Source organism: Pongo abelii, chromosome 13 (genome assembly GCF_028885655.2).
Source record: "Pongo abelii isolate AG06213 chromosome 13, NHGRI_mPonAbe1-v2.0_pri, whole genome shotgun sequence".
NCBI classification, from domain to species: Eukaryota; Metazoa; Chordata; class Mammalia; order Primates; family Hominidae; genus Pongo; species Pongo abelii.
The window spans coordinates 40,608,710-40,622,999 of NC_071998.2; the positions used below are offsets into that span (position 1 = coordinate 40,608,710).

General features: G+C 42.8%; 1 protein-coding gene across 1 annotated transcript in view; it reads right to left on the bottom strand.

Moving 5' to 3' along the window:
- Positions 1 to 13,784, bottom strand: part of SH3GL2 (SH3 domain containing GRB2 like 2, endophilin A1) — a 227,164-nt gene extending 213,380 nt beyond the window's left edge. The window contains exon 1 of the mRNA XM_024252567.3: positions 13,562 to 13,784. Within this exon, the coding sequence (XP_024108335.1) occupies positions 13,562 to 13,606 (45 nt within the window). The 5' untranslated portion in view covers positions 13,607 to 13,784. The remainder of the gene's footprint in view (positions 1 to 13,561) is intronic.
- Between the last annotated feature and the right edge of the window lie 506 nt (positions 13,785 to 14,290).

Here is a 14,290-nt window from a genome sequence, read left to right on the forward strand (position 1 = left end):
AATATTTCTGTGTGTGTCTGCCAGGGTGTTTCCAGAAGATATTAGCATCTGAATCAGTAGACTGAGCAAAGAAGATCTGAGGGCAGCAGACATCCAATCGCTTGAGGGCCTGGGAAGAGCAAAAAGCAAATTTGCCCTCTCTTCTTAAGCAAGACTTCCATCTTCTCCTGCCCTTGGACATCAGAATTCCAAATTCTTGAGCCTTTGGGGTTGGGGCTTACACCAGCAGCTCCCCGGGGCCTCAGGCCTTTGGACTTGGACTGTATTACACCACCAGGTTTCCTGATTCTCCAGCTTGCAGAAAGCATATGGCAGGATTTAGTCTTCATAATCACATGAGCCAATTCCCATAATAAATCCCTCTCATGTATCTATGTATCATGTTGGTTCTATTTTGCTGGCGAACCCTAATATAGTCAGTAAACATGAATACAGATTGACAAAATGTCATGAAGATACAACTGAATGATACACTCAGGAAACAATCAAATTATTCTACCATAATCATGTGGAAAGAGCCTACAGAAAATGCCTACGTTCACCTGAATCATTCACAGCAGCAACCAGTAGACACAGTTTTACTGGACACTATGAGCTTAGCAATGTTCCAGGCTTTATATCAGTAACTCCATCTTGGGCTACTACTCCATGTTAAACTGCTGGTGAACTTTGAGACCCGAAAAGGAACTGTGAAAAACGTTCCTTCACAAACAACCGTGCTCTCAACACTACACAATACAAGTAAAACTGGTCCTAATCTTTACAAACACTCTGTATATAGGTTTTTCCTAACTGATACAAATTTACCCTTCTACTACTGATTAAAGACTTGTTTAATACACCAATGAAATAATGTGACAAGCAATTTATGTAATCTAAATAAGTTATTTTAAATAGCCCCCTTGCCCTTCTCGGGTGGTGCAATCTCTGACTGCTAGCCAGGTTGCAACCCCCATTCCAGAGTAAATGCTAATTTAACTCTGACCTGTTGACCTTTTTTTGGTGGGCACTGGAGGGGTGACAACACTAAGAATTTAGGTAATTTAGATATTAAAAGGGCAAGCCAGTACATATCACAAAATATCAGTATAACTCACTGCTTCACAAAAGGGGAAGACATAACAGTCATCAATTTAGGAAAACAATTGATATAGAGATTTTATGATAAGCTTTCTGTTTAAGACATGTCCTTTTATGTAAGGTGATTTTTTTGGTGAAAATGTATCAAAATGCTTTAAATGTCTATGTCTTCAGACACAGAAAGTAGCTGAAAGAGCTTGTAAAAAGTGAATTAAATGTTAGCCAGGCACAACGGCTCATGCCTGTAATCCCAGCACTTTGGGAAGCCGAGGAAGGCATACCACTTGAGTAGAAGTGCAAGACCAGCCTGGGCAATGTAGCAAGACCCTGTTTCTACCAAAAATACAAAAAACTTAGCCAGGAGTGGTGACGCGAGCCTGTAGTCCCAGCTACCTGGAAGGCTGAGGAGGGAGGCTTGGGCCTGGGAGGAGGAGGTTGCGTGATTCCTGATCACGCCACTGCGACAGAGTGAGACCCTGTCTCAAAAACAAAATAAAACAAAAATGAATTAAATACATCTTTGTGATCACAAAAATATCTTCTGAACAATTTAGGTTGTGTAAAGAATGACATTCTTCCAGCTTTTCTTGGAGCTAGGAAAAAGGAGCTTTCCATGTCTAGAACATAGGGACGATGAGCACTATAAATATATCTGGAAAATTTGGACTGGGTTTAAGGTGAATATAATGACCAAAAGGTGAAAAATCCAAAGATTTTAGATTTATGAGCTTCAAATGGCCCAAAACACATAGAGCATAATGGATGAGATGAATGGAAAAGAGAATAATGGAAAATAGTTTTACTCTTTGTTAAACTTAACTAAAAAGTGAAATGGGAGACAGAACTTCAGTGCAAGGTTGATCATAAGAAGTAGAAGATCTCTGGATAACAGGCTATTAATATTAATCAGTAAACTCTTAACTACAGTATTGATGAACACCTCCAGAAAACACTTCCTTTAGCCAGTGTATTGTACGATGATGATGTGCAATGGCCATGGCAAAGGGTTTGTAGGTCCTTCTTGCCCAGATGCGGCCACTTAAGCAGTAAAATAATGAATGGCATAAATTCAACCATCAAGCCACTGCACACAACATTAACTCAACAGAAAGAAGCACATTAGGGTCACCTCAGTAAGCAGTATATGCAGAAAATAACAACAGAAGTGAGAGGTGTGTCCACCCTGTAATCAATTTCTACAGGACACCTCTCCTTCAGGTTACTTACCACTCAGATACAAAATCAGGCCTCACTATTCTCTCCCTGGCCAAGCTGCTCAACTGACACCAAGTCCCTAAAATATATCTCAGGGTGCCAGACCTCATGCCTTCCAAATTATGTCTGGCACCGTCTACCAGATGTACCTAGAAAACCATTCAGGGCTAAGGATCCATGAATCACGTCAAAGAGCATGGGGCTAATGGATCACAGACAATGGCCCACATGTTATGGGGCCCACAACCATCCTCACCCCTGCTGCTTACACCACAACACACTTCAAATGTGCTACACAAATCTGCAATCCTCAGCAACTTAACGAACAACTTCAAAGTACCATGTAGCCATCTGACGTGCCTGCACTAAGTAAGGCATTTCACTGTCTGTGTTGGCCTCAGCCTTCCCCCCAAGCACAAAAACAGATGCACGGTTAACAGTCAACTCCTCTACTCTAACTGAAATCCCTGCCACACTGTCAGAGACAAAGAATTCAGAAACTTCTTTGCAGATCTGTAGTCTCTCTATTCCAAGGTTAGTGAAGTTGTCACTGTTCCACCAGCCCACCAAGCTAAGGTACTGCTCAGCAAGTACTTAACGGTGCCTGCCACTGTAAAAAAAAAAAAAAAAAAAAAAAAACTGATCAGGAGCCACAGAAATAAACTTGTGCCTCATCAAAGAAAAACATCTAAATATCAAAACGCCAAAGCACTGTAGAAAAAAATCTATAAAATAAAAACTATATAAAAAGGCATATGGGCCAGGCATAGTGGCACACGCCTATAGTCCCACTACTCTGGAGGCTGAGGTGGGAGGATTGCTTGGGCCCAGGGGATTGAGGCTGTAGTGAGCTGTGATTGCGCCATTACACTCCAGCCTGGGTGACAGAGTGAAATGCTGTTTCAAAAGGCACATGGAACATACTGAGCCTTATGTATTAAGAAAAGACTTATTCAGTAAACTAGACTTAAAATTCATATGTGCATATGTATGTTGTGTATGTACATATGGACATATGCACATATACATACACTTACAAGCTCATAAATAGATTAATACACAGACACACAATTAATTAATTATAGGCACCAGTAATAGCAAAACTGCTAGCTTTTTAACCAAAAATCCACTTTTACATCCTGGGCACATAGCTAGGCTACACTTGCCTTCTTCCATTTCTGTTAGGTGTACCACAGAGGGGCCATGTTACAAGTTCCAGCCAACCAAACATAAACAGAAGGAACTATTCCTTCTCTTCATTTTCAGCTGTTGTGTAACAAATTACCACAAATTTAGCAGCTTAAAACAATACCCATTTATTATCTTACAATTCTATAAATTAGAATTCTGGGCCTGCTTAAGTGAGCTCCCTGTTGAGGGCCTCACAAGGCCAAAATGAAGGCGTTGGCTAGACTGGGCTCTTATCTGGAAGCTTGGGGGAAGAATTCCCTTCCTCTTAGATTCTTCAAGGCTGTGGGTCTAAGATCCCTATTTACCCTGCTGATGGTCACCAAAGAGCTGATTTCTGCTCCTAGACGCTGCCTGCATTACTACTCACGTGGTCCCTCCCTCTTTAAACCAACAACAGCATGTCCAGTCCTGCTCATACTTCCAATCTCTCTGATTTTTCCTTCTGCTCCCAGCCAGAAAAAAATCCTGCTTTTAAAGGGCTCATGAGATTAGATTAAGTCCAATCATATAATCTCCCTTTTGTCTTACAAAGTTAAAAGTCTCAGGAATAACATCTTTTCAAATTGAATATTGCACCCACAATCAAAGGGGAGGAGAGTACACAAAAGCAAGAGTCACCAACAATCATAGCATTCTGTCTACCGTATTCCTCTTCCAGGCCTGGCTTATGAACATCTCCCATGCTTGTTCAAACATATTCTTTCCCTTTGGCAACCTTGAAAACCATATGTTACAGATGGCAGAACCCATCCAGGGTCATCCTGAGTCCCTGAAGCAAATAATGGGAAATATAAATGAAAAAGACTTTGAGCAACAAAGTACCATTAAGACTTCTTGGTTAAGCCAAAGTATCAGGCCCTCTTGTTAAGTTCAGAGTAACACAACCAAGTCTACTGGTTGAAAATTAGGTCTAAAAAATAATTTCCATCATAGAAATTGGCAAATGAAACTCACAAGGAAACAGATCAGAAGCCTATTAAGTTGAAGTTTTTCTGTTTTTTGTTTTTTGGGTTTTATTTTTTTGAGACAGTGACTTGCTCTATTGCTCAGGCTGGAGTGCAGTGGTGCAATCTGGCTCACTGCAACCTCTGCCTCCCAGGTTCAAGGAACTCTTCCAGGTTCAAGCCTCAGCCTCCCAAGTAGCTGGGACTACATGCGTAGGCCACCATGCCTGGCTAATTTTTGTAGTTTTAGTAGAGAAGGGGCTTCGCCATGTTGGCCAGGCTGGTCTTGAACCCCTGGCCTCAAGTGACCCACCCACCTCAGCCTCCCAAACTGCTGGGATTACAGGCACGAGCTACCACACTTGGCCAGAAGCCTACCAAGTTTCTGAAGAAATTTCATTACTCAAATCAACCATGGATAGTTAAAAGCCTGTGACTGTAAAACAATCCCCAAATTTAAATAAACAGGAAGTTGACTGAAAAAGTTATGCCGTTCCCAAAGAGGGCACATTTCCTCTAACCCTCCTTAGACCTGGCCAAATATATATAGGAAAGAACAAAAGAGTTCTTCCCAGATTGCAGAGCCAGATTGTAAAACCAAGGAACTTCCTCTACCGGCAGGCAGGGGATTTCACAATGTCCCCTGCGGGATGCCATCACTGTTATGAACAATAACTGTCCTGACTCCCCTTCTCTCCTTTCCTCACTGGTATCATTCACTGTGGACATTATTTCCTGTATTTTTTGTTTTTTTTTTTGTTTTTTTTGAGACAGTCTTGCTCTGTCACCCAGGCTGGAGTGCAATGGTGTGATCTGGGCTCTGCCTCCCAGGTGCAAGCAATTCTCCTGCCTCAGCCTCCTGAGTAGCCAGAAATACAGATGTGCATCACTAAGCCTGGCTAGTTTTTGCATTTTTAGTAGAGATGAGGTTTTGCCATGTTGGCTAAGCTGGTCTCAAACTCCTCAAGTGATCTGCCTGCCTCGACCTTCCAAAGTGCTGGGATTGCAGGCATGAGCCACCGCACCCAGGCAATTTCCTGTACATTTAAAAGCATAGGCTATCTGCTTTATGCTTCTTTCAAGCATTATTCTGTGATACGGGTTGGCTGTGTCCCCGCCCAAATCTCATCTTAAACTGTAGTTTCCACAATCCCCATGTGTCATGGAAGGGACCTAGTGGGAGGTAATTGAATCATGGGGGTGGTTACCTCCACGCTGTTCTCGTGAAGTGAGTGAATTCTCACGAGATCTGAGTTTTATACGGGGCTTTCCCCCCACTTTGCTCTGTACTTCTCCTTGCTGCCATCATGTGAAGGACATTTTTGATCCCCCTTCAGCCATGACTGTAAGTTTCCTGAGCCCTCCCTAGCCTTGCAGAACTGTGAGTCAATTACACCTCCCTCCTTTATAAATTACCCAGTCTCGGGTATGTCTTTATTAGCAGCATGAGAACAGACTAATACATAGCTTGATATTGAGATATTTCTCAGCATTATAAAACTGCTTCCATTAGTATCTATGGGGAAAAGTTAGTTTGAATTATAAAAAAGACATTTCTATTTTTTATATATATCACAATTCAAAAAAAGGCAGAAAACACTGCCTAGAGGTCCTTCAGTGTCCTAAGTATCCAAGTAAACCTCCGTGGAGCTGTGGGTTCTTCACAAGTATTACAGACAGCTTCTCCATATTCATTACTACTCCATACAATTTGACCCAGGGGATGGCGGAGGGAGATTAGGGTAGAGCAACTACAACATCATATTTGGCATTTAGAAGTTGTACTAAATGTAAAACCTTTATAAAGAGTGAAAATATTTCCTGAAGCATTTGTCATCAGCTAATGATTTAGTATAGCATGAAAATATTTTGTTGGTAGAATGCAAAAGACTTGGCAGGGTCTCACAACCATGGCATTTTAATAAGTAGAGTTATAGCTCTCTTTTTAGTCTTTATTATCCATCGGATACCATGTACATCATTCTTAAGCTTTTAGGCTCCTTAAGTGATTATGGAAACAATAAATTCTAAACCAAAAACACTGAGAAGGGTTGTATTAGTTTCAAAACTTCACATTTTGTCTCTTGCTGCGTCAACATTCATTCCCACATACACTAACTGTGAACACCCCACCCAGGCAACCAGGTGCACAAGTTTGATAAGGTTGGCCCCTACCACAAGTTCACCTCTCTGTCCTCTTCTGACCACGACCTACCAATGCACCAACGCAACGCACTGTGAACCGCACTGAGCTGTGAACTGCACTGAGATCACTAGTAAAGGCACTTGCCCACAGTCCTTGCTCTCTCTCTGCTCCCACCTGTTTCCCACCTGCTTAGCTGATCCTGCTCTCAGAGCTGTCACCTCCACCCCACGTGTCCCCCCATCCTCCTGTACAGTGATTGTCATTCTAAGATGTGTGAGTGTAATAAACTCTGTTTTCTTGAGCCTCTCCTGTGTCCCCTCTTGTGGCTACACCTCACTGAACATTACCTAAAAGAACACAGGACAAGGGTACAAAGGATTAAAAGAACAAAAAGAGAAAAAAGGAGGCCAAAAAATCCACTGACTTCTTATCCACTTAGCATCTCCCCTATCTGGCCTTAAATTGAGAAGAATTGCTCATCCCTAGAAAGCCCCACCAGGTATCCACCTTAAAGTATGAAGCAGGTCTTAAACTCCATCTCCTCACCTAATTCTCATTATTCATTTGTCAGTGTGTCCTGCCCTTCTCTCACCGCTGCCTCAAGCTACTCCTCTGAAGAAAGCCCTCGGGTTGCTTGATGCCCTGAGACTCTGTATGCAGCACAAGAGGCTTGGCAGAATGGAATCTGCTCTGCAAGCTTCAGCTCCCTTCCCCTGAATATTAAACCTCTCCCTTCCACAATGACATCTGTCTCAAAACAGTCACCATTTGCCCCAACCAAGTCTTGCCATTTTCTAGGGTACTTCTAATTAATTTGCAGGTTACTTTAAAATTTTCCAAGTAGACTGAAACCAAAATTCATATAAACTCAATTTAAAACATTAAAGAATCACTACGGGGAAAAAAGCTTGCAAAAATATAACTGTTTCAACAACACAAACTTCAATCAACAGGACTCTCAGTCTACAGAGAAATCATTTTCAGTCACCACTTTCTTTTCATATACCCCACAGGCCCGTATCATTGACTTCAAGCTCATTAACAACATTTTGTTTTACATGGTTCAAGTGATCCTTATTATGCAAGCATGGCACTCTCACAAGCATTATCTCATTCAATCCCGACACCTGTGGAAAGGTTTTTTATATTTGATTGCTGCTAAAATTAATGCAGAGAAGGCTGCATTTTGATCAGGCATCCTAAAGCCCAGTAACAGAACTGTTAGAGTGATTATTGTAAGAAACACCCACTTTCTCCTGATGACATGATGAATGTATTTATTTATTTATTTATTTGAGACGGAATCTCACTCTGTTGCCCAGGCTGGAGTACAGTGGCGCCATCTTGACTCACTGCAACCTCCGCCTCCTGGGTTCAGGCAATTCTCCTGCCTCAGCCTCCCGGGTAGGTGGGATTACAGGCACCTGCCACCACGCCCGGCTAATCTTTTTGTATTTTTAGTAGAGACGAGGTTTCACCGCACTGGCAAAGCCGGTTTTGAACTCCTGACCTCAAGTGATCCGCCCGCCTTGGCCTCCCAAAGTGTTGGGATTACAGGAGTGAGCCACCACGCCCCGCCCTATTTTTACGTTTTGAGGGGAGGAAGGGGCAGCAATTATGAATTTATTTAAGAATCTGGTGACAGGCTAAGGACATTCTCCCTCAGAAAAATGCATGTATAAAATGTGACTTATAATTTTATAAAATATATAGGCCCCTTGCAGCCTATTAGAGACTACTGGCTAAGAATGTGAAAGGGTACAGGTGTAGAAATCCTGGGTCAAGCAACAAGCCACAGCCAAGATTTTAAAGGCAGCAGAGAGTTGACTGCTTAAAGGCAATTAAGAAACTGAAAATCTCACTGAGATAAAGTCATAACTAATTAGATATTTAATCCAATACCTTAGTAAGTTTAACATCTCACCAAATCAACAAATGCATGAAAAGATTTATGTAATGGTCTCCTGAGCAAAGCATCTATCTAAAATACAGCATTCTCAAAGAGGAAATTAGGTAAAACAAAAAGACACAGAACACAAACATAATGAAATTTTCCCAGTTAAGGAATCTGAGTGGGACAAATAAACATATACCAGACCGTATCATAAAACCCAGCCTACCCAAATTAATTTTATCATTTAAAAAAAATCTATGCAGCCACAAAAAATGATGAGTTCATGTCCTTTTAGGGACATGGATGAAGCTGGAAAGCATCATTCTCAGCAAACTATGGCAAGGACAAAAAAACCAAACACCGCATGTTCTCACTCATAGCTGGGAATTGAACAGTGAGAACACATGGACACAGGAAGGGGAACATCACACACCGGGGACTGTTGTGGGGTGGGGGGAGGGGGGAGGGATGGCATTAGGAGATATACCTAATGCTAAATGACGAGTTAATGGGTGAGGCACACCAACATGGCACATGTATACATATGTAACCAACCTGCACGTTGTGCACATGTACCCTAAAACTTAAAGTATAATAATAATAAAATTTAAAAAAAGAAAAAAAAAAGAAAATTTTTAAAAATTATTACATACTATTACCATACAGAATAAAATATGGAGAGTTCCAGAAAAATAAATAAATAAATAAAAAATAAATAAATAAAATTAAAAAAATCAGAAAACACAGTTTATAATAGGTATATTTCTGACTTAGTCTGTTCAGACTACTAACAAAATACCTTAGACGGGGTAATTTATAAATAATAGAAATTTATTTCTCACAGTTTTGGAGGCTAGGAGTCCAAGATGAAGGCACTAGCAGATCTGTGCCTGGCTAGGGCCCACCCTTTGCTTCAAAGATGGTGCCTTGTGGCTAAACCCTCATACGGTGGAAGGGGACAGGGTGACCCCTTCAACTTCTTTTAAGAGAGCACTAATCCCATTCATGACTTAATCATGAGTGCCCTCATGACTTAGTCACCTCCTAAACGCCCCATTTCTTAATACTGTCACATTGGCAGTCAAGCTTCAACATATGTATTTTAGGGGGACACATTCAGACCTTAGCAATATACTAACCAACTCATTAAAAAAGGAGAAAGTATATCTTTTTGATGCAATAGAAAGTTATATGTTATTTACAGGCTGAACTGTCCTCTTAGATGTTGAATCAAATATAGAATACTGTGGTTAATCCTTTTATGCAAATAATGACTGTTATGGATTGAACTGTGCCCCTCCCAAAATTCATATTAAAGTCCTAATTACAATAGCTCAGAATGCAACCTTATTTGGAAATAGGGGCTTTGCAGATGGTAATTATTTAAGATAAAATCATACTGGAGTAGGATGGGCTTGCCCAATCCTATATGACTGGGGTCCTTACAAAATGGGGAAATTTGGACACTGAGACACACACAGAGAGAATGTCATGTGAGCATGAAGGCAGAGACCAAAGTGACGTATCTACAAGCCAAGGAAGCCCAAAGATTCCCAACAAAGCACAAGAGCTAAAAAGGCAGCCTGGAATAGATCCTGTCTCATACCTTCAGAGGGCTCATGACCCTACTGGCACCTTGGTCTCAGACTTCAAGTGTGCCTGTCTCAAGAAGTGGGAAACAACGTAACTCTGTTGTTGAAACTACTCAGTTTGTAGTACTTTGTTACAGCAGCTCCAGCAAACTCATAAAATGACCTAATATATTTTACTTTATAATAGACTTGTACATATTATAAGGCAAAATGTGTCCACATCATATGCATGATAGAGTGAATTTTTAAAAATACAGATTTTGTAGGAGCTTCATGTTCACTGGAAACAGCTATTTTTAACTAAGCTGCTGCCAGTTTAAAACAAGTGTAAAAAAATTGACATGACTTTTGTAAAATGAAATCTCAATATGAATAAAACTCACTAAAAGAGCAACACAAGATCATCTGCCCTTTATTACAGTAAAAAAAAGAATACTTTATTCTAATTACATAAATTGTATCTTTATGAGCAATAAAGTAACGAAGTACATGAAAATAAGATGATCAATTTTTGGTATCATTATATATTTTCATGCTGAAAGGATTTTCTTCTCTAATAAATTTTACTTGGAAAAAGCATTTTTTTACCTCCAAATTGTAAATATATTGAAAATAACTGTCAGCAACAAGGTAGAAATAATCAATTCTAATATAAGACAACAGTTGTGACACATTTAATCAGAAATTCCAAGTACAAACAATATACTGTTTTATTTATCATCCCTTACTAACACAAGCAAAAAAGCTCAATTCCATAGAAAGAAACGTTTGCCTGAACAGACTCCTTCCACTTATAAACCCAGGTTATAGGCCAGCTGCGGGGGCTCAGCCTGTAATCGAGGCGGGCAGATGACCTGAGGTCAGGAGTTCGAGACCAACCTGGTTAACATGGCTAAACCCTGTCTCTACTAAAAATACAAAAATTAGCTGGGCGTAGTGGTGCATGCCTATAATCCCAGCTACTCGGGAGGCTGAGGCAGGAGACTCGCCTGAACACAGGAGGCAGAGGTTGCAGTATGCTGAGATCACGCCATTGCACTCCAGCCTGGGCAACAAGAGTCAAACTTTGTCTCAAATGAATAAATAAATAAACAAACAAACAAACCCAGGCTATATTATCCAGCACATCAGTTCTCAAAAGGAAGTATTTCCAGGTCTAAAGCTTCTCTGTAGATAACGTCAGGTTCACGGACCTGCATGGAAAAAAATGGCTACAAAAGCAGGACAGGACTATTTCTCTAAATTTTTTTGTCACATGCAAACATTAACATGGGCTTTACATACTCTCCTTAAATATACATATGCACAGAACAGTAACCTGTGCCTTAGACTTTCTAAGAGTGTGCTACACTAAATTATGGATAAGAGACTATGTGCTGCTTCACCTTTCAAATAAAAGGCTTTTCAGTAAAAGGAAGACAATGACGCAGTGATTCTGCATTTGGATTCGGTGTGATAAATAGTAACCGTATCGCATCACATGCCGACCTTCTCCAACCTTTTAAGTTCTTTCCTAACACAGTTTAAATTATTATTTCTACACTTTAGAGCTACATAGAACTTCAAGATTTAGCTGAAATGGAGCCCTCTATTTTTTAAGTTGGAAAAACTAAAAAGTCTAGCTTGGGTAACTTCTTCATAGCATTAGGGATAGTATTTTATACTAATAAAAATATCCTTAATGTCAATAACTATAATTTATTGAACACTTTTTACGTGTGTTCTACACACTCGTTTCTCTTCACCTCAACCCTGAGAAACGGAAATTATCATCACTTTAGCAAGGACAGATTCAGAAGTTAAACACTCTCTCAAGGTCAGAAGCAGCAGAGGCAGGATTCAAACCTTGGCCTTTCCCACTCCAAAGCCAAGACTCTTAATTGCCTTTGAGGGCACTAAGCTTTGCAAAAGAAATCTTTAGAATCTAAGTGGAAAAAAGATGTCGTGTTGGTAAACGCAGTGCTGAGATATGCTATAGAGAAGTGACCAGTAGAGCAATCAAAAAGGTTAGTAATATCGAAGAAGTCCTGCCAGAGAATTCCTGGGCAGCACATATGCTTGGTTCTGTAAACCTGAAAGAACTTGCAGTATAAAGTTATTAGAAGCCTTCCAAACTACATCAACAAACAAAGCACTTACTTTCATAAACATGTCTGGCAGAGAGGTCACAGATAACTCCAATTATAATAGAAAAGCAAAAATAATTACATTAAGAAACATTTTTACAGAAATAGTCTTACTTTTCTTGATTTCCTAAGTTGACAGGCATAATTGATTCTATAAAGGCAAGTTTGTGTGATGAAGATGATGCAGACGCGTGCAAACACACACACGACAGGAATTTCATGCTGCATCTGTCACCCTAAGTTAACCAAGGTTCTGTAAAACACAACCCTCAACTTTTCTGGATGTGGTTCATAACAAGGCTGCCACTGTGGTAGCCTAGGAACAACCTCACTACTTCCGAGAAATTATGAGAAAGCTCATTAATTAAGGCTAACCTATGAAAAACTATTTAACACTAAATCATGAAAAACATTTCGAGATAAGTCATCAAAATCCTTAAAGATCCCGTAAATTTGAACCTATTTCAGAAGGATAAAAAATTAGTAATCATACACATTATGTAAGAAATAGGTCACAGCATAAGTATTCGCTTATTCGCCCCATGTAAAATTCTTTGAGTCCAATGATTTTAATTATTAGAATCTAAATCAGTTTTATTACAGTCACAGCTTATTAACCCCATAAAGAAAAATGGGCACATCCAAGATGCCAAAGGTTCATTAAAAACAATTTAAAATACATGATGATTTTAAGTCTTCAACAATGTGGTTGTTGAAGGGAAATATCTAAGACCCGCAGACTGCCTGTCATGCCCTGGCCTCAAAGGAGTTTCACGACCGAGTTCTCCAGGTAAAAGTTAATGTATGCGGGTCCCTAAAGGAAGACCCCCAGCCTTCCATTCCTCTGGAGCCGGCGGGCGGCGGGGAAGGAGGATTCTGACAACAGGGAAAGGGAGAGGAGCGCAAACCGCCGGCCTCCGCGCCGCCACCCCCAGTGCGGCCACCGCTCATGCCAACACATCCCGGGACAGCCGGGTGCACCGACTCCGCAAGGTCACCCGTGAAGAGGCGACTTTACATAATCTCCCACCGCGCCGCCCGGGCACCTGCGCGCCGCGGCAGCAGTGCAGCCGCGATCCCCTTCCTGCAGCACGGGCGCGAGATGATGCGGGGGCGGCGAGCAGCGCTACCAGGCAGGACGCCGGGGACCCGCGGGCAGGCAGCGCGCACCAAGCCGGGGGCGGGGGACAGAGGGCGGACGCCCAGACCCGGGATGCCCCGAGCCGCCGCCTTGGTTTGCGAGGCGGGGCGCGGCCGGCGCGGGCCAGGCTCGGTGCCGAACTCCCCAAGCTGCCGCCGGACCGCCAGCGCCGAGCGTGCCCCTCGCAGCTTCGCCCCGGACTGCCCCGGGACACACCTGCCACGCGCCTTACCTGAGTGGCTTTGTGGAACTGCTTCTTGAGCCCGGCCACCGACATGGTGCAGGAGGCCGCGCTGGCGGCTGCTGTGCGGGAGGGAGGCGGCGGAGCGGGACGGGAGGGCCGAGCGGCGCGGCGCGCTCGCCTGGCCGCCGCTGGTCGTGCCGCCGCCGGGGCTGTGGGCGCGAGGGCGCGGAGCCCAGCGGGACGCGGGCTCTTGCGGAGAGACACTCTGACGTCAAGGGCGGGTGATGCGGCCTCTTAAAGGGGACGCGGGAAGCCCCGCCCCAAGCGCGGGAACGCCCAGGCAGGTGCAGTGGCGCGCAGTACCTGGATGCGGGCGCCCACTGCGGGGATGTGGCTCAGCAGCACCCGCTGGCGGATCCCTAGTGAGCGGGCCGAGGACGTCCTCCTGTCCCGGGGCTGGTGTTCCTGCCCCCGGGAGCTGCGGACGGGTCGCTGCAGATTGGCAGCCCAGGCACCCGCAGGACTCTGGTGACTTGCTGGGCTTCCAGGTAGCCGCGGCGGCGCTGCCTGCAGAAGGCCCTCCTGCCCTTTGAGCCTGGCCTCTCTGCGCCGCAGCCTGAAAAAGAGTGGCCTTCTATCTGCGCTAATGAATAAGTCATTGCTCCTTCTATGCCTTGCCCTGACTGGTTGGTCACAGAAAACATTTCTCTGCCCTGGTTTCAATATCCCTTAAACCTGTCTTACCTTAGGGAAAGCCACACACGCGTTTTCCCCCTT